At 47.4% G+C, this 24,890-nt stretch overlaps 2 protein-coding genes across 3 annotated transcripts in view; one reads left to right on the plus strand and one right to left on the minus strand.

The window, feature by feature from the left end:
* The window catches only part of LOC311145771 (rab3 GTPase-activating protein non-catalytic subunit-like), a 41,359-nt gene extending 36,574 nt beyond the window's left edge, over window positions 1-4,785 (plus strand). The window contains exons 30-34 of the mRNA XM_084182080.1: window positions 3-77; window positions 381-596; window positions 887-1,195; window positions 3,405-3,569; window positions 3,872-4,785. Coding sequence (XP_084038206.1) covers window positions 3-77; window positions 381-596; window positions 887-1,195; window positions 3,405-3,569; window positions 3,872-4,024 — 918 coding nt within the window. The 3' untranslated portion in view covers window positions 4,025-4,785. The remainder of the gene's footprint in view (window positions 1-2; window positions 78-380; window positions 597-886; window positions 1,196-3,404; window positions 3,570-3,871) is intronic.
* A 579-nt stretch (window positions 4,786-5,364) lies between these two features.
* On the minus strand, window positions 5,365-23,132 carry iars2 (isoleucyl-tRNA synthetase 2, mitochondrial). Of its 2 annotated transcripts, XM_084182081.1 has the most exons (22): window positions 22,723-23,132; window positions 22,359-22,481; window positions 22,042-22,195; window positions 21,417-21,565; window positions 21,277-21,326; window positions 19,373-19,573; window positions 19,150-19,265; window positions 18,894-19,063; window positions 18,160-18,250; window positions 17,896-18,047; window positions 17,353-17,513; window positions 17,172-17,274; window positions 16,971-17,064; window positions 16,346-16,426; window positions 12,967-13,069; window positions 12,756-12,858; window positions 12,517-12,642; window positions 12,144-12,382; window positions 11,837-11,982; window positions 11,568-11,758; window positions 11,300-11,444; window positions 5,365-6,160 (listed from the first exon to the last, which is right to left on the minus strand). In XM_084182081.1, the coding sequence occupies exons 1-22, from the start codon at window positions 22,981-22,983 to the stop codon at window positions 6,015-6,017; spliced, it is 3,105 nt and encodes a 1,034-aa protein (XP_084038207.1). In that variant the 5' UTR covers window positions 22,984-23,132; the 3' UTR covers window positions 5,365-6,014. The 2 variants fall into 2 exon arrangements, with proteins under 2 accessions (XP_084038207.1, XP_084038208.1); XM_084182082.1 differs by lacking the exon at window positions 16,346-16,426 and having other exon boundaries at window positions 22,723-23,108.
* Window positions 23,133-24,890: the final 1,758 nt, after the last annotated feature.

Consider the following 24,890-nt stretch of genomic DNA (forward strand, 5'->3'; position numbering starts at 1 on the left):
AGGATGTGGGAATGGGAGACTGCGCCATGACATCATTCCTGGGTTCCTGTGTTCAGCTGCTACAGATTCTGATGGAGGTACGGATCAAAAAAGATGGATGGATGCATACGGTTGGGCAGATTAAAATGTTTCCCTGCGCTGTAGCACAGGTAAAAAGCATGTGCTGCATGCAAAGTGGATATAAGTGCACGTCACCATGCAAGAGAGTTTGTCACAGTAACGATGTACCATTACTGCAGCACAGGGATTTTGAAAAATAACTTTTGAACGAAAGCATCTGTAGATGCACAGATAGACTGCACTTTGGTTGATTTTATAGTGATACTGGCAAGTGAGGCTGGTCCTTGGTTACTCTGAACCCCTCTCCCCCTCTCCTCCAGGCAGACTCGGGGGTAGAAGAGGTGAATCCTCCAGAGCTGTGTGTGGAGGAGGTGTGGGGGAGAGCAGAGGGACCTGCCTCCATAGCAGAGTTAGCCCTGGAGCAGAAGGGAGTTCACTACCCCCTTGTACAACACCACTGTCTCCTGGCCTCTCTACTCCACACTGCTATGACCTTCAGTCTCAGGGTCAAACCACTCAGCCTGTTCGACAGCAAGGTGAGACAAGCACGTGGCATAAACCAAAGAGTACACACATGCATAACACCTACAGCAGGGTTTCCCAACCCTCTCCTCTGACCCCACCCAGACGTTTCACATGTTTGTTTTAACCCTAAACTGGCACACCTGATTCAATTAGTCACAGGCTTGATGATTAGTTTACTAATTGAATCAGGGGTGCCAGTTTAGGGTTAAAACAAAAATTTGAAACGTCTGGGGGGGCCCGAGGAAAGGGTTGGGAAACACTGACCTACACTATACTCACTGCAAGTCTTTCCTTCTTCCAGGGTAAGAATGCCTTCTTCAGAGAGCTGTCGTCCATCCAGCTGATGCCCAGTGGAGACATGGACCATGGCCTGGTCTCCCTCAGACAGGAGTTTCTGCTCAGGGTGTTGACAGGCTGGGTGACGACCCAGAGGGAGGCGGGGGAGGCTCCTGCATCCACTCGGCCGGGCCCTGGGTCTGGGTCAGGGGACAAGACGTGGCCCTCTCTGTGTCTGGACCTGGGGCTCCTGCTGCAGGTCAACCCAGACCTCCTGCGCAGACATCTGGTGTGTGAGCTGTACAACCAGGGCCTGGACCCCCGGGCAGAGCAGGTAGGTAGTCATAAACACCAACAAGTCCCTCAATACACATCTGCTGGTAACTGGATAGAAACTGATATGAACACATACTAACACATATAACATACACTCACGGGCCGGTTTATTAGGTACACCCATCTACTAACGGGTCGGAACCCTCTTTTCCTTCAGAACAGACTGAATTCTTCGGGGCATTCTACAAGGTGTTGGAAATGTTCCACATGGATTTTGGTCCATGCTGACGCAATGGCATCACGCAGTTGCTGCAGATTGGACGGTGGTACATTCATGCTGCGAACAGCCCATTCCATCTCATCCCAAAGATGCTCTATTGGGTTGAGGTCTGGGGACTGTGCAGGCCACTCAAGTAAACTGAACTCGCTGTCATATTCCAGGCAATGTTTTTCCACTCCTCAATTTTCCTTTTCCATTTTAGTCATTTAGCAGACGCTCTTATCCAGAGCGACTTACAGGAGCAATTAGGGTTAAGTGCCTTGCTCAAGGGCACATCGACAGATTTTTCACCTAGTCGGCTCGGGGATTAGAACCAGCGACCTTTCGTTACTGGCACAACGCTCTTAACCACTAAGCTACCTGCCGTCCAGTGTTGGTGATCGAATGTCCACTGGAGCCGCTTCTTCTTGATTTTAGCTTATAGGAGTGGAACCTGGTGTGGTTGTCTGCTGCAATAGCCCATCCGTGAAAAGGATTGAGGAGTTGTGCGTTCCGATGCCGTTCTGCACTCCACTGATGTACTGCGCAGTTATTTGTCTGTTTGTGGCCCGCCAGCTTGCACGGTTCTTGCCATTCTCCTTCGATCTCTCTCATCAACAAGCTGTTTTCACCCAAAGGACTGCTGCTGACTGGATTTTTTTTGTCTGTCGCACCATTCGCGGTAAACCTGGGCGGCCGTTTCTGAGATACTGGATTCGGCATGCCTGACACTGACGATCATACCATGCTCAAAGCCGCTTAGGTCACTCGTTTTGTCCATTCTAACGTTCAATAGAACAGTAACTGAATGACTCGATGCCTGTCTGCCTGCTTTATATAACAAGCCACGGCCACGTGACTCACTGTCTGTAGGAGCGATCCATTTTCGTGAACAGGTGGTATACCTAATAAAACTATCCGATGTGTACAGTGTATTCGGAAAGTATTCAGACCCCTTACCCGTTTCCACATTTTGTTACATTACAGCCTTATTCTAAAATTGATTAAATTGTTTTTTCCCCTCATCAATACCCCATAATGACAAAGCAAAAACAGTTTTTTAGAAATTGTTGCTAATTTATAAAAAATTAAACTGAAGTATGACATTTACATAAGTATTCAGACCCTTTACTCAGTACTTTGTTGAAGCACCTTTGGCAGCGATTACAGCATCAAGTCTTCTTGGGTATGACGCTACAAGCTCTGTCAGAGTAACCATCAGGTTCTTGGTCACCTCCCTGACCAAGGCCCTTCTCCCCCAATTGTTCAGTTTGGCAGGGCGGCCAGCTCTAGGAAGAGGCTTGGTGGTTCCAAACTTCTTCCATTTAAGAATGATGGAGACCACTGTGTTCTTGGGGACCTTCAATGCTGCAGAAATGTTTTGGTACCCTTCCTACGATCTGTGCCTCAACACAATCCTGTCTCGGAGCTCTACGGACAATTCATTCGACCTCATGGCTTGGTTTTTGCGCTGACATGCACTGTCAACTGTGGGACCTTTATATACATTTACATTTACGTCATTTAGCAGACATATAGACAGGTGTGTGCCTTTCCAAATCATGTCCAATCAATTGAATTTACCACAGGTGGACTCTAATCAAGTTGTAGAAACATCTCAAGGATGATCAATGGAAACAGGATGCACCTGAGCTCAACTTCGAGTCTCATAGCAAAGGGTCTGAATACTTATGTAAATAAGGTATCTGTTTTTGTTTTTTTATAAATTGGCTAAAATTTAAAAAACCCTGTTTTTGCTTTGTCATTTTGGGGTATTGTGTGTAGATTGCTGAGGAATTTTATTAAAATTTAATCCATTTTAGAGTAAGAATAACGTAACAAAATGTGGAAAAGGTCAAGGGGTCTGAATACTTTCCGAAGGCACTGTACATATTCGTACACTCATGTTACTTGTCATATTTAATGACAAGTAACTTTATACACACAATGAATATGATCACTCACACAAAATACATTAAGTAACTGAAGCCTGTGTGTGTGTTGTCAGGTGATGTTGGAGGTGGAGGATAAGGACGTGTTGGGTTCCCAGCTGTTGGTTCTAACAGGCCAGAGGCTTAGCTACTCCCTGCTCCACACCCAGACCCAGACCCAGCCCGCCATGGAGCTGCTGGCACGCCTCCCACCCACACTCTGCACCTGGCTCAAGGCTATGGTGAGACCAATCTCTGTGTTACCTTATAACATGTTATATCCACTGTAGAACACCTGGCTCAAGCTGCTTAAAAGCATCTGTCTCAAGCCTATAGCGAGATTTACCAGCCACCTGAATACACACTATAACCACGTTATGGCACCTTCATAACACCTGTCTTAAGGCCATGGTGAGACCAGCTAGTCTTCTGTGTCACCCTATAACCAATTAACAGCATATTGTGTAACTGTAATTCAACCACCTAGTTTTGTGTGGGTTACTGATGCTATTCATGTGTATCTCTGTGTGTGTGTTGTCCCCAGGACCCCAGTGAGCTGGGGTGCCCGTCGGTGCCCCTGAGCCAGACCAGCAGGCTGGTGAGCCGCCTCATAGAGATTCTACCTGAGAACCACGGCCAGTACAACCTGGCACTACACCTACTGGAGGCTGTGGAGGACCTGCAGGGAGAGGACTGAGAGAGGGGGCGTGGGGAGAGAGGACTGAGGGAGAGGAGGGAGGACTGAGGGGACAGAGAGAGAGAGTAGAAGAGAGGGAACTTGATGGCTTCTTGCAATTTCCTTCTTGCTTTCCTTGCTAGCATCCAGGATCGGAGCGAGAGAGGTAGTGAACTGGTGAATTTCCTATCATGTACAGTACAGGAAGCAGAGGTACCCTGTTTTTATGAGAGGGAGGCTTATGTGTTCAGTTGAAAAAGTGTTGAATCTAATTAAGCGTAAATGAAAGAGGGAGGGGGGGTAGGATGGGTTTTTAATTATTTAATTCAATCCAGTGCTCACTCATCTTACTCTGATTCAAATAAGTAACATATTGTATTAGATTGATCAATGTTTAAGTCTGCATTTCTGAAGGGGATATGATGGGCTAGATGGAGTTGGATATGTCATTTGTGTCACTTTCTACTGGTCAATTATTTTTACTTTGTCTCTCAGCTATACCTAGCAGCCCTTGTATGTACTGTACTCCCTTTTAACTCAGACTTAACGACCCACTCAAAGGGGGTTGCAGGGTGTGTGCCATATGATTGTTCAGTAAGCATCCCTTCCTCCTCAGCTGTCCCTCAGATTAGTGATGATGTATGATAAACAGACCTGTTATTTATACATGCTGCAGTACTACTAGCTATGCCTGTACCCACTGTACTGTTCTGTAGTTGTAATCTAGACACTGGCTGAGGGACCCCACTGGGGGCAGACAGCAGAATAAACAGTTAACACTGGTCATTTTTTACATTTTTAGTCATTTAGCAGACGCTCTTATTCAGAGCGACTTACATTTTTTCATACTGCCCCCCCGTGGGAAATGAACCCACAACCCTGACTTTGCAAGCGCCATGCTCTACCAACTGAGCTACATGATGGTAATTTCCAAACGGTAGCAGTACATGGCTGCGTTGAGTATGGAAAAAAACTGCAACAGTGCTGTTCTGAACCTGTTGAAACACGTGGAGAGGTTGGGTTGTGGGTTAAATGTACCACTGCCCTTTAAATACTTCACTCATCGCTTCAACCCACACCCACCAAATGGAGCAAACGTACTTCAAAGTCTGTTCAATGTTTTTGGGAAACGTGACGTTCAGTAAAAACCGCCACGCAACGTAGTAAACGTTGAATCGAACTGAATGCGCCCCGGGATTCTCTCCAGACCATTCAAGTTGACAGACTCAGATATTTATAACGTTTTGTAACATTTGTACCCTACTGAGTGACACCTTGGTTTTTTCTGGAGTTCAAAGGGTATAGGAATCACTGGTTTAAAAGAGGACTTTTAGGAATATTGTGCCTATTTGGCTTCCAAGTGTATTTTACTGATCATCCTTTATTTAATGGATTTGGTATAAGTGGACAGGGATAGGAGTACTATACAGATTATCATTAAACATGAATAAAAACTAAAAACCAAAGCGCTCAGTGTTGTACCATCCCCTATACATCCTTTAATACACAATAATCTGATTCTCTCAGTAGGTATATTACTGCACTCTGTGCCTCATAGGAGAGGTCCAGGAGTATCAATACATTTCCCTTTCTAGGAAACATCACTGAAACCTTACTGATGTGTGCTGTTCTTTGGGAGAGGTGTCGTACGAACTCAAAAGGACTGCATAGCTCTTATACCAAATGACAATTCCCTCCTATTTGTCAAATGAATAATAAATAAAAATGAGTGCTTTGTTTTACGAAGCCTGTCTTGTAAACCATCCATCCTCACTCTGCATGCAGCAACAATATGCCAGAGTCAATGTCAGTTGAAGAGCTGAAAAATTGTAGGTAATGTCGTTTAGGTAACTGCCAGACAGTCAGGCTGTCGCTCTGTTACCCCTCTCAGTGCATTGCTAAGCAGGGTGTTTTCTTTGTTGACCCCTGGTTGTACGGGGTCAGTTCAAGCAGACAGACCAGGTCAGAGGGCCATTTGCAGGTTGTCATGGTGACAGTGCGGGCGGCGGTGTCACTGCGCCCTGGTAAGGATGGTCTGGCAGCGGGGGCAGGGGCAGTCTGGAGAGTCTGAGGTGTACCGGCGGCACCTCGGGCACCGGGCCATGGAGGTGGGCACTGCCGCTACTTGGTAAGCACTGTCCTCACGGATAACCCCACCTGATTGGACAGAGAGGGAAGGTTACTAGGGGCTATGATCAGGGAGGTTACCAAGGTCGTATTCATTAGTGCACACCAGACACCATATTAAAACACTTTGCAAGGGAAAACGTTTCATAACAAAAATGTTTCTTATTCGACAAGTTAAGGTTTGGTGTCTAGTGAATACAACCCAGGTTACTGTATGACCCCTAAAATACTTAGGTCTTTTGAACCAACTATGGCTGCGTTTAGACAGCCCAATTCTGATATCTTACACCAATTGGTGTTGACCAATCACATCAGATCTTTTTTAGAGCTGATATGTTTCATCAAAATACCAATTAGTGAAAAAAAGATCAGAATTGGGCTGCCTGTAAACACAGCCTAAGGTCTAGATTCAATCAGATCAAGTGTTTACTGGCGATCGCAGACACCCGCATAGCTTAAGTTTTGGAGGTGTCTGAGGTAGTGTTGTCACGATACCAGAATTGACTTAGAGATACTGATATCAGGTTTAGTATCACAATACTCGATACCAAAACAATATCACAGCAAAAAAAAAGGCATATTAGCCAAAGTCACAGAATGGCACTTGTTACAGACAGAAACTCAACTACTGCTATTTTCAATATCAGATGTTTTTTTTTACATCCATTTTTTTTTTTTTTTTTTTTTACAACCATGTATGCATTAATAAGTCAATGATACAATCAATTTAACCAATCTAACTACATAATGGTAATCATTTATTTGAATGGTAAATCAAGACGTAGCCTTGGCCTATTCACAATATACAGGTGAATTAATGCATATTCAATAGGAGTGTGTGCATGCATTGAGTTATTGAGCTTGTTTAGGCTGATTTCATGGTGCTACAGATGACAAACAATTTGGCCTCCCTTAATAAATAAAAAAAGTATACAATAATAGCCAATCAGCGTTGCAATAAACTGAGTGAGCTCAACTGTGAATGGTCCTGGAGCACCAAAACAAAAAGTGTAAAGGGAAGCCAGTTTGGATTTGGCTTCACACCAATCACATCACATCAAGCCAAACGTCGAATTGTTGCATCTCGTTGTGTTGTCCTGCGGTGGTTAGCTAGCTAAAATTGGACCTTTCCTAAATTAGCCATGCACGGATATAGGGATTTGGACTTGTGGTTTTACTTCATTTTAAGTACTGGCCAATGATTATAACGGCGATTCTGATCCAACCATAAATTCATACATTGTTGTGCCCCTGGCCTGAGAGGATGGAATTTCAATATGTAGCTAGATGTAGTAGGTTAATGTTAACTTGCTAACGTTGCCCATGAAAGGAAGACTAGCGAGCAAGCATTTTAGCCAGGTAGCCTAGGACAACAAAAACTAAAAGCGTGTACTGTATTAGAGAGTTATAAACCGTTTCGGCAACATGAGGATGGCATTGGCGTTCCTCTACAAGTAGGGTAAGTCAGCGTGTTTTTTCTACTTACGCACACACACAGAAATCAGTACCATGGACTTGCACATGATATCTTACGTTGATTGGACTAAATCGGTTTTGGAATCTTTTAGTTGTCACTGTATTAGACTAAGCATGATGTTGAAAAGTGGTGCTGGAATAGTGGAGGCAGCTCCTGTTTTCTGTGTGGGACTTGCGGTAACGCGCCGTGGTTCCGAAAATGTCGGCAACATTAACTTCATTGACCATGCTGTAGGTCATGTAACTGTTTGTTACATACAATATGCTTTGTGGACTCCACCGGACAGATGTTGCTCTCCGGTTTTGTGATGAAAAAAAGGTGTGGCTGAATTTATTCTGCCACTGTGTCTTCTTATAGTTTCGGCCTTAGGCCTATATATATCATAGTGGGAAGGCATATGAACTAACAGGTTATAGAGCAAACAACGCAATTATCACAACACATAGGTTGCAACCAGGGACGTAATGGTTAAAATAAAGGGGTAAACTACTGACTCCAGTGGGTGATCGAGTTAAGACGAACAACCACCAATATAAACCAAAACATAAGACATTTTTAGAAATGTATTGTTTGATTGCAATTTCATGCAGGTCTATTGGGAAGGCCTAATGTAATTTTCTATAGTAAAAAATGACAATATGCACATCACGTTCATGTTCTTAGTATCTCATGTGAGCTGCACTGCAATTCAGTTTTCTGTATTGCTTAAGTGCACCTGTATAAAAAGCCCTTAGTTGAATCTAAAATGTTGTATTCTATACCCATTTGAAGAGAAACAAGTTATTCATGTGTTTGATAAGATTAAAGATTCTCTCAGGGGACCCAAATTAAACTTTAGGGGACCCCATATGAGTCCCCGACCCCAAGTTTGGGAACCACTGTACTACTAACCTCTCTCTGCTTGCATCCTATCTGTGTCTCCTCCATTGCAGCCTGCCTCACCAGCAATGTTCCCTCTAAGCTGCGTGTGCGCAGTAGACCCGAGACTGACGTGCATCTCCCCTGGGACTGCCGCGCAGAAATATCAACCCACAGAGAGAAGCACGAGATTGAACTTCACTCAACTTTCTAGAGCAGTGGTCACCAACCGGTCGATCGCTAACGACTGGTCCATCTACAAGGCATTCCTAGTTGATTGCCAAACATCTCTCTTAAAAACCCAACGATAAAGCCTTGTGTTCCTTTTTTTTTTTTGTCTCGGGCTGTTACTGGTAGGTGGCACCCGATTCAGCTGCCATGCACGCCAGGTAGGCGAACTGTTGCCATTTTGAAACATTTAATGTGTCTGAAGGTACAAACTCTGCCTTCCCGGCGGGCCCAGAGAGCAGATCAAGTGCACTATAAGCCTACCGCTGGCCAATCAGATGGCTCAGATGACAGTGTCTGCAGTAACGTAGCAGGCATAAAAGAAAGCTACAGCAAAGTTGATACTGTGAGATTTCAAAATGTTTAAAACCATGACTAGAGAGAGCCTGTCAAAGAATACAGCAAAGAAATGCTGTTTTTATGAATGAGTTCATGTTTAAGTTCTTACTCAGCACTGTAAACACTTTGTATTCAACACTTTTATAAGCCATAAAATGCACACAGTCTTCCCATTTCCACTCAGCGCTACAACAAGCACTGCAGTAGTACTGAATGAGTAGGAAAGTGTATCTATAGGCTTGCGTTGTTATTATTAGCGGCTTGGGTCTTCTTTAATATCGGGGAATATTTCACTTTCTCTGTTCATAGGAGTAACAACATTAATTTGTGCAAGAGGCAAAAATAATGTGGTGTGACTCGAGTTTCGCCATCATCTGGAAGACGGTGTCCCTTTTTGGTCAGTGTCAGTGGAGGAAAGGGAGAGTGGAGGGATGTTGAGAGGTGGACCCTAAGTCTGCTGCGCTCTTCCTCCGCTGAGACTGACCATCAGCTGCAGGCACCATCAGCCCAGTAAAATAAAAAGCAAATTATTTAAATGTATGCTCACTCAGCTGTGCTTCACAAGTAATACAACAACAGATCTATTACCGGTGTGATCAAATAAATAAAAAAGTCCCGAACAACAATGCATTGGCAGGGCAATTCAAGCAAAGCCAATATGCGGTGATAATGTATTGGGCCTATAGCCTAGAGCCCTGTTTTTAATGTTGCATAGACTTACGTTTTGTTAAAAAAAAAAATCTGAGCGGTAGATCTCGGCTTGCATTTTGACTCAAAGTGATCTTGACACAGAAAAGGTTGGTGACCACTGTTCTAGAGTTTTCCCTGTTAACACTATCAACGTTTCCCTTTACTTTGGCAATTGTGATCCAATCAATGCAATATTAGCCACTTTCAATGCAACATACCGAAAGAAAACGAACTATGCAAGATATTTTGTTGTATGCAGAACGCGTCAGGGTAGGATTCTATTGCATTGACACGCACTACTCAGCCCGTACTCTACACTGACCGGTGCGGCATAAACAATCAGAGCTGCAGTAGGCCTATATGCAAATAGACCATTGCAATATATGGATCTGGGCCATTTACTTTGAACTGGACTGTGTTTATAGCATGAGCAGTCGTGAGTGGATGCGCTTGTTTTGAGATCAAAGCGAGAGCTGCACGAAGCCACGTGAACATTTTGTTCATATCCTTTGCTAGTTAGTGAGTTATTAGCCCAGTTATATATCATTTGTAGTCAGCAATAGGGGACTGATTGCTTCCTACAAGAGCACAAAACGTACACGTTTCTAGACATCTTTGAAAAGCAAGTATATATATTTTTTGTCTTAAAGGGGCAGTGTTGTATTTTGAGACAGGGTTTTATAAGCTAAGTAGCCAATAGGCAGAGGGAAGCATAATTTGTCTGATTCTCTGTAATAATGGTATGGGAACAATAATGCATTTTATTTAGTAAAGTGGTTTCTTGCATCAAACAACATTTTTCAGTCACCTCCTTGTCTGAAGGACAAGTGGATAAACAGGTTAGTGTCAAGCCCTGCATGGTTTTTTCTTTTCTCATGGAATGTAGGCCTACATTGAACACCACACATTGGCTGCTACTGTAGGCTGAATGATAGAACAGCTATTTCCATGTTAAAATGTTATGGGATGCATTTTCTCCATTGTTTTTGATGGTATGCCACTCTGGTAAGCCTACATTATACAGGACCTCCTGCCCCCACCTAACGCAACTGCGTCAAACCCTCCTTACGGAGCCTCCGGATCGCATTGCCAGAGCAAGCATAAATTGGCTTAACTGCGTTGGAGCTGTCAAATTGGTGAGCAGCTGATCTTGATCATTGTCACGAAGCCACACCCATCCCACTTGCCTTAGAAGTTCTGAACGAGAAAGTGTAGGCTATATAGAAATAATGACGCTAAAATAAAACAAATCATTAAACTAAATAATGAGGATTTCTATCAGCCTAACAGAGGTGGATTACATCTCACATTCCAGTGTTCGAACTTGTAAACAAGGCCGCATGGGATTTCTCTTCATGCGATTGTGCAGCCAATGGCAACGTCCGCTTTATGTATAATGCCAGGAGCTGCTTGTGGATTTGACAGCTCTAACGCAGTTCTACCTCCTACACTGCCAAAACAACCGCTTTGTAGATGTCAGCTAAAGCGGATATGATTGTATAGAACCCCAAGTTTCATTTTGGATTCAGCTACTACAGCGTTGTAAATGTGCTAGCGTTAGCTTAGCTGGGACTCACCTTCAAGGTTGATGAGGAAACTGCCCTTGCTGATGAGGGCATCGGCAGGTATATCTCTGGGCAGGGCGCTGGTCAGGGTGGTCCGCGATGACATCATCAGCTCTGTTAGCTGGGAGTAAGAGGAAGTAGGTTCATCTTGGAGGGACTGAGAAAGCGAGAGATTAGATAGGTACAGTTAGTGGTAGCCAACTTGGCGTCGCCTTCCTGAGACCTGAAAGTGTCACTTCCATACATGTGGAGGACATCAGAGTGCATTCTGCCCCCTTACCTCAATGAGTTCAAACAGTAGGCCAGGCTCAATCTCTATGGTCAGCTCATACTCAGCTGCGTTGCGTCCTGGGATAGAGGACAGGAAGGAATCCCTGATAGCGCATGCCCCCTCCACGGCTTCCTCCAATCCCGGCCTACGCCACACAGGACTGCTCTTAATCCAGCCACTCCTGAACAGGGTCTCCCCCTCTGAAGATACAGAGACTTTCAGAGTCATTGAGACTGATACACACACTCAGACAGGTGCACGCACACACACGGCCGTACCGTTATGTCCTGGGGCGTGTAAGTAGACCTCCTCGGCCAGGTGAGGTAGGATAGGAGCGATGGAGCGCGTCACTCCGTCCAGAATCTCCTCTAGAACCGTCTGACAGGACCGCCGACCCAACGAGTCCTCAGGATCACAGTACAGCCTGGGAGAGGGAGAGAGCGAGAGAGTAGTCGTAACAGACTATTAATAGTGCCATATAGTAGTAATGACAGTGTAGTAGTTGTAGTGTTGTCGTAAGTGTAATAGAGGAGTAGTAGACAATGTAATAACAATAGTAGTAGTATTTAGCAAGAGTATCCGTACCTGTCCTTGATGATGCTGAAGTAGAACCTGGAGAGGTCTCTGGTGATGAAGGCTTGGAGTAGGCGGATGGCCCTGCCCGCACCAAAATCATTGTAGGCATCTGTCATCTTCATACTGTAGTCCCGTAGAAGGTGCAGTAGGTACTGGTCGATGTAGTGCATTTCTTTAGGGTCCACTGCCTGAGTACGAGGGTCAAAACCCTGCAGATTCCCCAGCAAGAACTTCAGGGTATTCCTCAACTAGAAAGACAAAAGGAGAAGTTATTACAGCAGTGCCAGTGTGGACAAGCAGGTAATGAGAGACTTTCACACAGATAGACATTTTTCAGACAGACTGACAGACCCATAGATAGTAGACACCATGAGAGACTCACCTTATTGATGCTGTCTCTGGCTGAGTTGAGCACGTTGGGGCCGATCTGGACCTCAGAGAAGACGTTGGACTCTGCCACCCACCAACGCAACACATCCACTCCATAGGCAGGAGACACACTGGGGTCCTGGGAGAAAGAGAGGGAAAGATATAGGAGATGAGAGGGGTAGGGTGAAAGCCTTTAAGGACTAACACTATGTGTTTCTCCAGTAAGGGTGGGTCTCATCCACAGCCTCTCACCTTCCCCCCATGGATGACTGTATCGGGGTCTACTACGTTGCCTAAAGACTTAGACATCTTCTCTCCTTTCTCACTGATCACAAAGTCATGTATCATCAGAGCCCTGAGAGAGAAAGAATGAGAGAGAAAGTCATGAATACACATTTTCTTCTCTGGCTTTCTTACGGACACATTTACAGAAAACACTTAGATAGAAAAGTATTTTACTGACTTGTAGGGTGCCTTTTTCTGCACGGCGACACTGGTGAGCAGAGAGGACTGGAACCAACCTCCTATCTGGTCCTTCCCCTCCACATACACATCAGCCCTCAAGTCTGACTCAGAGAGATCGAGAGCGAGCGATAGAGAGCGAGTGGAAAAATATGTTTAGTTCTTTGCAGTGTTTTGTTCTTAACCAATTCATGCAAAAAGAGAGGAAAGACAGATGGTTAGTATCAGGGGAACTTCACTGACTTTGTCCACAGAGGTAGGAAAAGTCTAGAGCGACAGAGACCACAGCCACTGTTAGTGAGGACATTGAGACAATGCATGACAAGTATACCAAGATTGTGCAACCATGCCTTGACCAATGCCCTGTGTGAAAGTCCTCTGTAGCTCAGCTGGTAGAGCACGGCGCTTGTAACGCCAAGGTAGTGGGTTCGATCCCCGGGACCACCCATACACAAAAAAAAATGTATGCACGCATGACTGTAAGTCGCTTTGGATAAAAGCGTCTGCTAAATGGCATATTAAAGCAGTAGCGACAGACATTCCACCTTGGCCAGCCTTCAGAGAGACAGTACAGAAACGTTAAATGGCGAGGCAGCTTTCCAAAGCCACAGGGTACTGTAGAGGTTAGAGAGAGGCTTGGATACTGTAGTGCTCCTGCCTTAGACAGTAGCACAGGTACAGACACCAGGCTTTCAGGGGGACATCCTCCCTTGCTGCCAAAGAGAGACAGACTGCTGACTAGACAGAAAGAGTGCAGTTAGGGAGTGAATCCTGAAAGAGAACCAATCCTTAAGGTGCTCAGCTCCCAGACAAGGTGCTCAGAGTCAAACATACTGAGGAGAAGGGAAAGAGAGCGGTAGAGTCAGACAGAGAGAGAGTCAGAGAGAGAGAGAGTCAGAGAGAGAGAGAGAGTCAGAGAGAGAGAGAGTCAGAGAGAGAGAGTCAGAGAGAGAGAGAGAGTCAGAGAGAGAGTCAGAGAGAGAGAGTCAAAAAGAAAGATAAATAGAAAAAAGGAAATAGAGAGAGGAGATGGAGGCAGTAAAAGAGGGATGAGTAGAGGAGGGGTCTGGGGGCGTGAGTAGAGGAGGGGTCTGGGGGCGTGAGTAGAGGAGGGGTCTGGGGGCGTGAGTAGAGGAGGGGTCTGGGGGCGTGAGTAGAGGAGGGGTCTGGGGGCGTGAGTAGAGGAGGGGTTGGGGGCGTGAGTAGAGGAGGGGTCTGGGGGCGTGAGTAGAGGAGGGGTCTGGGGGCGTGAGTAGAGGAGGGGTCTGGGGGCGTGAGTAGAGGAGGGGTCTGGGGGCGGGTGTGTAGAGGAGGGGTCTGGGGGGGTGTGTAGAGGAGGGGTCTGGGGGGGTGTGTAGAGGAGGGGTCTGGGGGGGTGTGTAGAGGAGGGGTCTGGGGGCGTGAGTAGAGGAGGGGTCTGGGGGCGGGTGTGTAGAGGAGGGGTCTGGGGGGGTGTGTAGAGGAGGGGTCTGGGGGGGGGTGTAGAGGAGGGGTCTGGGGCGGGTGTGTAGAGGAGGGGTCTGGGGGGGGTGTGTAGAGGAGGGGTCTGGGGGGGTGTGTAGAGGAGGGGTCTGGGGGCGTGAGTAGAGGAGGGGTCTGGGGGCGTGAGTAGAGGAGGGGTTGGGGGCGTGAGTAGAGGAGGGGTCTGGGGGCGTGAGTAGAGGAGGGGTCTGGGGGCGTGAGTAGAGGAGGGGTCTGGGGGCGTGAGTAGAGGAGGGGTCTGGGGGCGTGAGTAGAGGAGGGGTCGGGGGGCGTGAGTAGAGGAGGGGTCGGGGGGCGTGAGTAGAGGAGGGGTCGGGGGGCGTGAGTAGAGGAGGGGTCTGGGGGGCGTGAGTAGAGGAGGGGTCTGGGGGGCGTGAGTAGAGGAGGGGTCTGGGGGGCGTGAGTAGAGGAGGGGTCTGGGGGCGTGAGTAGAGGAGGGGTCTGGGGGCGTGAGTAGAGGAGGGGTCTGGGGGCGTAAGTAGAGGAGGGGTCTGGGGTAGAGGAGGGGTCTGGGGGCGGGTGTGTAGAGGAGGGGTCTGGGGGCGTGAGTAGAGGAGGGGTCTGGGGGCGTGAGTAGAGGAGGGGTCTGGGGGCGTGAGTAGAGGAGGGGTCTGGGGGCGTGAGTAGAGGAGGGGTCTGGGGGCGTGAGTAGAGGAGGGGTCTGGGGGCGGGTGTGTAGAGGAGGGGTCTGGGGGGGTGTGTAGAGGAGGGGTCTGGGGGGGTGTGTAGAGGAGGGGTCTGGGGGGGTGTAGAGGAGGGGTCTGGGGGCGGGTTTGTAGAGGAGGGGTCTGGGGGGGTGTGTAGAGGAGGGGTCTGGGGGGGTGTGTAGAGGAGGGGTCTGGGGGGGTGTAGAGGAGGGGTCTGGGGGGGTGTAGAGGAGGGGTCTGGGGGGGTGTAGAGGAGGGGTCTGGGGGGGGTGTAGAGGAGGGGTCTGGGGGGGGTGTAGAGGAGGGGTCTTGGGGGGGTGTAGAGGAGGGGTCTGGGGGGGTGTAGAGGAGGGGTCTGGGGGGGTGTAGAGGAGGGGTCTGGGGGGGGGGTGTAGAGGAGGGGTCTTGGGGGGGTGTAGAGGAGGGGTCTTGGGGGGGTGTAGAGGAGGGGTCTGGGGGGGTGTGTAGAGGAGGGGTCTGGGGGGGTGTAGAGGAGGGGTCTGGGGGGGTGTGTAGAGGAGGGGTCTGGGGGGGGTGTGTAGAGGAGGGGTCTGGGGGGGTGTAGAGGAGGGGTCTGGGGGGTGTAGAGGAGGGGTCTGGGGGGGTGTAGAGGAGGGGTCTGGGGGGGTGTGTAGAGGAGGGGTCTGGGGGGTGTGTAGAGGAGGGGTCTGGGGGGTGTAGAGGAGGGGTCTGGGGGGTGTAGAGGAGGGGTCTGGGGGGGTGTAGAGGAGGGGTCTGGGGGGATGAGTAGAGGGGTCTGGGGGGATGAGTAGAGGGGTCTGGGGGGATGAGTAGAGGGGTCTGGGGGGGTGTAGAGGAGGGGTCTGGGGGGTGTAGAGGAGGGGTCGGGGGGGTGTAGAGGAGGGGTCGGGGGGGTGTAGAGGAGGGGTCGGGGGGTGTAGAGGAGGGGTCGGGGGGTGTAGAGGAGGGGTCGGGGGGGGTGTAGAGGAGGGGTCGGGGGGGGTGTAGAGGAGGGGTCTGGGGGGGTGTAGAGGAGGGGTCTGGGGGGGTGTAGAGGAGGGGTCTGGGGGGGTGTAGAGGAGGGGTCTGGGGGGGTGTAGAGGAGGGGTCTGGGGGGGTGTAGAGGAGGGGTCTGGGGGGGGTGTAGAGGAGGGGTCTGGGGGGGGTGTAGAGGAGGGGTCTGGGGGGGATGAGTAGAGGAGGGGTCTGGGGGGGTTGGGTTATTAACCTGGCACCAGGGGTCTGGAGGGATGAGTAGAGGAGGGGTCTGGGGGGGGTTGGGTTATTAACCTGGCACCAGGGGTTTGCGTAGGGAGGTAGGGAGCCAGCTGAGCCGTGACTCAGAGTCAGTGTCACTCTCCTTCTTCATCTCTGAAAACACAACACAACCACTCACATGGACAACATGGATAAACCTTGGGAAATGATGTGGTTTACATGTGTCTGTATGTTGGATGTCTGTCTTGCCAAATGACACAACAGGAACAATATTCAAACAGATTCAAGTCTTCATTATCTGACTATAAAACACTTATGTAAGGAGGTTTCACAGTGTGTCCAGAGGGGGATGAAGCTAATTGCTGATGTAAGAGGACTAGACACGCTTCATAAGAGATAGAAGTAATTGCTAATGCATAAGCAATTCACGATAAGCCATGTGCCAGAGAGAGATAGCATTACCAGGCAGTTTGTACAGTATTCATTAACTGCTTAGTGCAGTAAGGACACTTAGCATTACTGGCTGTGTGAGCATAGGTAGGCACTTAGCAAATTGTGATTTAGCTAGGCCTAGCTAAGAAGACTACCTTCAGACACAGCCTTGAATTCTAAGAGAACACAAGTGTAATCGTTAGTGTAAGAATACTTGGCAGCAGTAGTATGTAGCTTTGCCAGGTTAGCTAACACTGAGCCTCACCTTCAAGAACAGCAGCCCAGGAGGTTCCACTGTCAAACCAGATGTCCAACACATCTTCTCCACGCTCGTAGTCGGTTACCTCTCCTGCTTTACTCTGACACACACACACACACGTTAACCTTCACACGCAAGGTGCTAAAATCATCTCTTAATCATACAACCATATTCAATGACTTGCGAGTGAAAGTAGCAGTGACTCACCTTCTTGAGCACCTCTGGGGGCAGTAGAGATTCCAGGGGCAGCTCCCACCAGCAGTCACTGCCCTTCTCTGAGAAGAGCTGGGCCACATGGGATACAGTGTGCCTGTAGGGGGAGAGTGCAGGGGTCAGAGCTGGGTGGTGTTGTGTGTGTGTGTGTGTGAATGTTTGTGTGTGTAATTACTTGTTAATGAGAGGCTCTCCTGTCTCCTTGTGGTAGAACACAGGTATAGGCACACCCCAGCTCCTCTGGCGTGAGATACACCAGTACGGTCTTCTGTCCAGGTGGGCCAACAGACTGCCCCTCGCCGACTCTGGGATCACACGCACCTTAGCCAGCACTTCCTACACACACAGTCAGAAAGAGTTTCTTAATCCTCTAGAGCAGGGTTCCCCAACTGATTTTATTTGGCTCCCCAAGTTTTCTGAGCAGAAATCGAATCAATGTTTTAGTCAAATATTATATTTGTTTGGGCTTCTTGCAGTCTACAAATGATTTGTAATCCAACCCCCTGACTATCCGCTAAAGAAAATAAAAATATATCCGGCAGCTGAATCTAGTTGATCCCTGCTCTAGACTAGAGGAAGTCTTATTGAGTGGGACCTTTTCTAAGTGTTTGAGATTTAGAATCATCACCTGTTTGAAAGAATCATTTTCAATGTATCGCAGTGAGAACTGAGAATCATTGACTGTTTGTAAGAGTGATCCTCAGTGTGTGATTCCTACCTTGGCCTTGTCTTTGAGGCTGGCGATGTTAATGAACCACTGTTTGCTGGGTCTGATGACTACAGGCTCTTTACTCCTCCAGTCGTACGGGTAACTGTGGACACACTCCTCCTCCTTCACTAGAGAACCGACCGCCTTCAGCATGGAGATCACTGACATGCACAGAAAACACACAAAAGCTTGTACAAAGAGAGCAAGAAGTTGAACTAGACAATATAAGTTAAGCATTCTCCTCCCTGTCGCTCACACACAGTTTCTTCCTACCTGTATCGTTGCCCTCCCCCATCACAGACTGACTCTGTAGCTCAGGCCCAGCCAGCTCAGTGAACCGGCCTTCCTCATCCACGATACACTCCTAGAACAGAGCAACCACACACAGCCGTACAAATTAGGGATGGGTATTTGAAATGATTTTACTATTCAAATAATAATCATGACATTTAGATATACGGATAGTCGAAATTATCATTTTTATTTAAAGAATTACACACAAAAAATGCTACTGACTCTCGACCAATCAGAACGACACAAATGTACACGGCAGAGGTAAACAGCAGACATGCTGCTTTTCTTCGGTAGTTTGGCAAACAGCAACAGTGAAAGAGAAGTCTGATTTTCGCTAAGATAACCTTTTTGTAACAATCAGTTCTTTCTGGTGAGTGTTTTGTATTGATCTGTGTCAGGTATTGTGGAAACTCTTAGATGAGCGCCTGTAATTGCTATTTAAAGTGGGGAAAATAGCATACGATTAACCCCAGGAAGAGATTGGACCCCAGGATGAGTAGCTGCTAATGGGGATCCTTGATAAATAGAAATACAAACCGTGCCCATCTCTAGAACAAATGTCATTGGAAGTTCATAAAGACTTACAAACTTTTAGCCTGGAAGCCAGAATGTTTCTGAAGTTGGCTTATCAGAAACAGACTGGCATCCAAGTTGGTGAACTCATACTGTTCTGTCAATCACAATTGATATATTAGTCAACTAAAGGAACGCACCACTGACAGTTTAAAGTGCGAGGCCACACTGTAGTCCTCCATCCCATGGGCAGGAGCTGTGTGGACCAATCCCGTTCCTTTGCCCATGGTCACAAAATTAGCTGGAAGCAATGGAACCTCCTTCCTGGGAATGGTGGGATGCTGGCAGACTCCTCCCTCAAGTTCTGCACCTGGAGGTGGGGATGGGAAGAGAACGTGACAGAATGACAGGTGACAAGACAATGTGTCTGTCTGAGTGTGTGTGTGTCCAGTTTACCTGTGAAGGTGCCCACACTCTCCAGCTCTGTGCTCAGCAGAGTTGTCAGGCTGGAAACGCGCTCAGTGGCCACTAGGAGGAGCTGTGAGCTGTCTGCCCTCTTCACTACTGAGTACCTGTGGGTGAGATATTATAACACATTTACAAAAGATGGGAGATGTATCGTATGGCACTGAAGGTGCAGGTATGTGTGTGGGGGTTGTCTGTTAACAGTGCCACTTACTGGGCATTGGGCATAAAGCAGACAGCCTGGTTGGCTGGGATGGTCCATGGTTGGGTGGTCCACACCAAAACAGAAATGCTGCCCAACTCCCCTACAGCTTCCGCCATCTTAGGCGGCAGGGTGACCAGGGTGAAGGTGGTGTAGATTGCCTTGCTCACGTGCTGTGGGTTATACTCTAACTCTGCCTCCGCAAGAGCAGTCCTGGGGAGAGAGAGAGAGGGGAAGAATTAGAGGTGAGGAGGAGGACAATGAAAGGAGGGGTGAGGGCGGAGATATGCAGCAGAGATACACTAAAAGTACGTGGACACCTGCTCATCGAACATATCATTCCAAAATCATGGGCATTAATATGGAGTTGGTCCCCCCCCCCTTTGCTGCTATAACAGCCTCCACTCTTCTGGGACGGCAGGTAGTTTAGTGGTTAAGAGCGTTGTGCCAGTAACCGAAAGGTCGCTGGTTCTAATCCCCGAGCCGACTAATTGCTCCTGTAAGTCGCTCTGGATAAGAGCGTCTGCTAAATGACTAAAATGTAAAAATGTAAGGCTTTCCACTAGATATTGGAACATTGCTGCGGGGACTTGCTTCCATTCAGCCACAAGAGCATTAGTGAGGTCGGGCGCTGATGTAGGGCGATTAGGCCTGGCTCGCAGTCGGCGTTCCAATTCATCCCAAAGGTGTTCGATCGGATTGAGGTCAGGGCTCTGTGCAGGCAAGTCAAGTTCTTCCACACTGATCTCAACAAACCATTTCTGTATGGACCTCGCTTTGTGCACAGGGGCATTATCATGCTGAAACAGAAATGGCCTTCCCCAAACTGTTGCCACAAAGTTGGAAACACAGAATCGTCTAGAATGTCATTGTATGCTGTAGCGTTAAGATTTCCCTTCACTGGAATTAAGGGGCCTAGCCCGAACCATGAACAACAGCCCCAGACCATTATTCCTCCTCCACCAAACTTTACAGTTGGCACTATGCATTGGGGCAGGTAGCATTCCCTTGGCATCCGCCAAACCCAGATTCGTCCGTCGGACTGCCAGATGGTGAAGCATGATTAATCACTCCAGAGAACGATTTTCCACTGCTCCAGAGTCCAATGGCGGCGAACTTTACACCACTCCAGCCGACGCTTTGTATTGCGCATGGTGATCATGATTACTAATCAAATCATTTCTAAACAGTAGGTTTTGTTATCTGCAAAACAAACCTTTTTTATTTTTGTACTTATGTATTGTATATTGATTTTTTGTGGTGTGGTTTTCATATCAGCCCCTGGGCTTCCAACCACACCCGTTCAAAAAAAAAGTTGTTTTTATCTGTATTGTTGTCTATAACTTGTTTTCTTTGGTGCAAATAAATTAAACATAAACCTCTTAGGCTTGTGTGCAGCTAATCGGCCATGGAAACTTAATTTCATGTAGCTCCCAACGAACAGTTCTTGTGCTGACGTTGCTTCCAGAAGCAGTTTGGAACACGGTAGTGAGTGTTGCAACCGAGGACAGACAATTTTTACGCACTATGCACTTTAGCACTTGGCAGTCCCGTTCTGTGAGCTTGTGTGGACTACCACTTCGCGGCTGAGCCGTTGTTGCTCCTAGACGTTTCGACTTCACAATAACAGCACTTACAGTTGACCGGGGAAGCTCTAGCAGGGCAGAAATTTGACAAACTGACTTGTTGGAAAGATGCCACGTTGAAAGTCACTGAGCCCTTCAGTACGGGCCATTCTACTGCCAATCTTTGTCTATGGAGATTGCATGGCTATGTGCTCAATTTTATACACCTGTCAGCAACTACTGTGGCTGAAATAACTGAATCCACTAATTTGAAGGGGTGTCCACATACTTGTATATGTGGAAGAGCTATGTAGCAGAGACTATATCCAGGAGACACTCAGTGCTGCCTACCTGGAGGAAGGAGACCAGAATACTGGCTTGTAGTCCTGGTAGATCAGGCCCTAGAAATTACAACAAAAGAACAAACAGTTAGCTCCTGAAAGATCTTCTGGAGAGGCAGGCTGTCCCAAATTGAATAGAATATATCCCACCTTGCTGTGCATGTCCTGGAAGACATTAAGCTGAGCTGCCTCATAAGTCCCATCAAAGGTGTAGTAGCACTTATCCCAGTCCGCCATCACTCCCCAGCGCTGGAAGGCAGCGCGCTGACGAGCGATAGCCCCCTCCGCAAACTCCCGAGCTGGAGAGGAGAGCAGAGGGACCAGAGTTTATCAACAGACACACACAGCTGACTTTCTGGTGTCATACTTACACAGTGGTCCTCTGTAGCTCAGCTGGTAGAGCACGGCGCTTGTAACGCCAGGGTAGTGGGTTCGATCCAGGGGACCAACCATACACAAAAATGTATGCACACATGACTGTAAGTCGCTTTGGATAAAAGCATCTGCTAAATGGCATATTATATTATGTTATATTATATCAGATTCTATTCAATCAATAGGCAGAGTTGTTTTGGTGTTTCAGTGAGACCTGAATATTTGTGTAAGCTCCAAAAGCGAATGCCTACGCTTTTAACAGCCTACGCTTTCAGCTCAATAGGCGAACATGATCCTAGCTGGGTCTCGCTGGCGACCTGGGTTTGATACCTAGTCAGTTCCATCCATCCACAATAAGCGACCAGTAATGTATCAGCTGTCTGTTTCCTGCCCCACTGACCTTTCTGTCTTATCTGCAGAGGGCTCAGTCCACTGGTTCCTAGCTCTCCCAGTGCCTTCAGCTCGATGGGCAGCCCGTGGCAGTCCCAGCCTGGGACATAGTGGACCTGTTTCCCCCTCAGCATCTCAAAGCGGTTTTGGATGTCTTTGAGGATCTGGAACACACAACACCAAAGAAGCATTATGATAAGGCCTTGTTTTGCCAGTGAGAGCTAGTACTGATTAATCTCTGTTCTGGTTTCAAGTCCAGTTGAGAAATATTGTACAGCTGGATTCTCTGCTAAATGACTAAAATGTAAACGTAGTAAATAACAACACCTTATTGAGGGCATGTCCCACATGTGGGTCCCCATTGGCGTATGGGGGGCCATCGTGGAGACAGTATTCCTTCTTGGCCTTCCTCTCTCTCTGCCATGAGTAGAGCTCTGCAAAGCCACACTCCTAGACACAGACAGAATCAATATAGTCTTAAGTCATAACACAGGCACATAGTTGAATTTCAGACACCGTCTCATGGAGAAAGGCCTAGTTAGCTAACCTATTGTTTGTTTTTCTGACATTTCTTAGCAATCGGTCACACGCCTGTTTCAAAACATGTGGCTCACTGGTAAGCTAACTAGCTATCTATATAGCTAACTTGTTAGTATGACATTAGCTAGCTAGACCAGAGCGCTCTTCTTACCTGTTGTATCTGTACCTCCCGATCTATGAGTTTCTGTCCGGTTAGTTTCATGGGGAATTCAGTGCGGGGAAGCAACACACTGTCGCGGTACGGCCCCGCTCCCTGGGCGGCTGCAGGGTGAACACTGCCTTCGGTGGAGCTGACATTTCGACAACGGCTGGAGTTGAAGGAGAGTACGGGGTGGAGTAGGGCGCCTCTCGGAACACTCGTTCCCCATCTCGCTAGGCTCTGGCTCACTGCTGAAATGCGGCACAGCAGCATGGAGAGGCAAGCACTTCGTACTATTCTACCTACCAAAATTCTAAACAAAAAAAAGAGCGTTTGGTTGGTTTATTGTTGTGATATTGTCCTCGATCTGACTGCGACCTCTTACAGCACTGGATCGTTTTTTCTTGTTTTCCGGAAGTACTGGATGTAAAAAACGACTACGGAAACTGTAAAGGGACAAATTAGTTGTCATTGTGGTAAATAGTTTATATTTACCACAAGAGGTCACTATAAGACCTGTTTTTGTGTAAAACATTTATTTGCCGTTTATCAGCAGAATATTCCATAATAGCTATAGGCCTAGTGTAGAAAATGTCCCCATTATGTTCAGGGAGGACAACCGTGATCACTAACCGTGATCTATAGGCCTAAACAATACCGTGATTAAAAACACAAAGGCTATTATTTGAATTGCTGACAGTATAACCCAAAGATGCTGTAAAGCACGTGTCAAACTCATTCCACGTAGGGGCCGAGTGTCTGCGGGTTTTCGCTCCTCCCTTGTACTTGATTGATGAAATAAGGTCGCTACACTAATTAGTAAGGAACTCCCCTCACCTGGTTGTCTATGTCTTAATTGAAAGGGAAAAAACTGAAACCTGCGGACAGTAAGCCCTCCATGGAATGAATTTGACAACACTGTTGTAAAGGAAGAGGTCTCCTTGGTGTGGTTTATGGCAGGGTTTCCCAAGCTCCCCCCCCCCCCCCCCCCCTTTTTGGTTTTTACCCTAGCGCTACACAGCTGATTCAAATAATCAACGCTTGCTAATGAGTTAGTTATTTGAATCAGCTGCATTGTGCGAAGGCAAAATCATTCGCACACTGCAGGATCAGGTCACATTCGGTGGGGATATAAAATCCCCTGGATTTGTACTCTAATCATTTACCGTGAGAGAAAAATAGCCAGAACAGTTACACTCCTCACCTATTTGAGGCTGAGAAAAAAACAAAAAAATGACTAAAATGGTGATTGCCTACATTGGCTTCCTTCTCCTTGCCATGCATTTGTCATCACAAGTAAGAACTTTTCTTCTGAAATGATATACTCTTTGCCATGTTTGAGTTGTAAAATGAACCCACTTTATTTAATTACACTAGGCCTACCCAACATTCTGGGGAATGGACTAGGCATTTCAACAGGTGTAATAGCATAGGCTATTCCATATGGTTTACAGAAACGGGTTCTCATCGATATGCAGATAATTGGCCTCGGGTGTTGTCAGTCTGACGTGTAAAACTCTAACTTGCCTTAATTTGAGACGAGTGCAATGTGAAACAGTAATGCCTCCCTTCATATACTGAATCGCTAATAAAGTTGACCTACTTCAAGATCCATAGGCTAATGTAGTTTGGCTATGGGAAACTGCCTCTCTCACAAGGTGATTGCACTTAAAAATGTAGTCTTAAACATATTGCCATAGGGCTACTAACTTTACACATTAGTTTTTTGCCCTCTTGGATTTTGTCGGACGAAAGTGATTGAGATTTGTCAAGTTTCTTGAATTGTTTTTCATACTTGAAGTTTGTGGCCATTGACGCGCCCCTGTGCTCTCCTGTTTTAGGTCTACTCACAAAACATTGGGCGTAGGCCTACAACAAGGTCCCCGGCAGTGACTGTGAACACTACCAAAGTTGGCGGCGCGCGTTCCAATATGACCAAGTTACCCGATGTCACTACCACCAACATCACCATCCCCAAAGGAGCCTGCGTGTCCTTGGAGTCCAGTGCGTTTACGCTGTTCATTCCCATGGTGGCGGGCTCGCTTGTACAGGGCCGCTTATAGAGTGCTCATCTGCACTAAACGGACACCGCCACGAATAACATCGGCGGCACACTTTTTTTTAATACGTTCTGGAAAGGCAGCTATGTGCGTACCAAACCAGAGGGATTCGGTGGAATT

Source organism: Coregonus lavaretus (assembly GCF_964263955.1).
Source record: "Coregonus lavaretus genome assembly, chromosome: 18".
Classification (NCBI taxonomy): Eukaryota; Metazoa; Chordata; class Actinopteri; order Salmoniformes; family Salmonidae; genus Coregonus; species Coregonus lavaretus.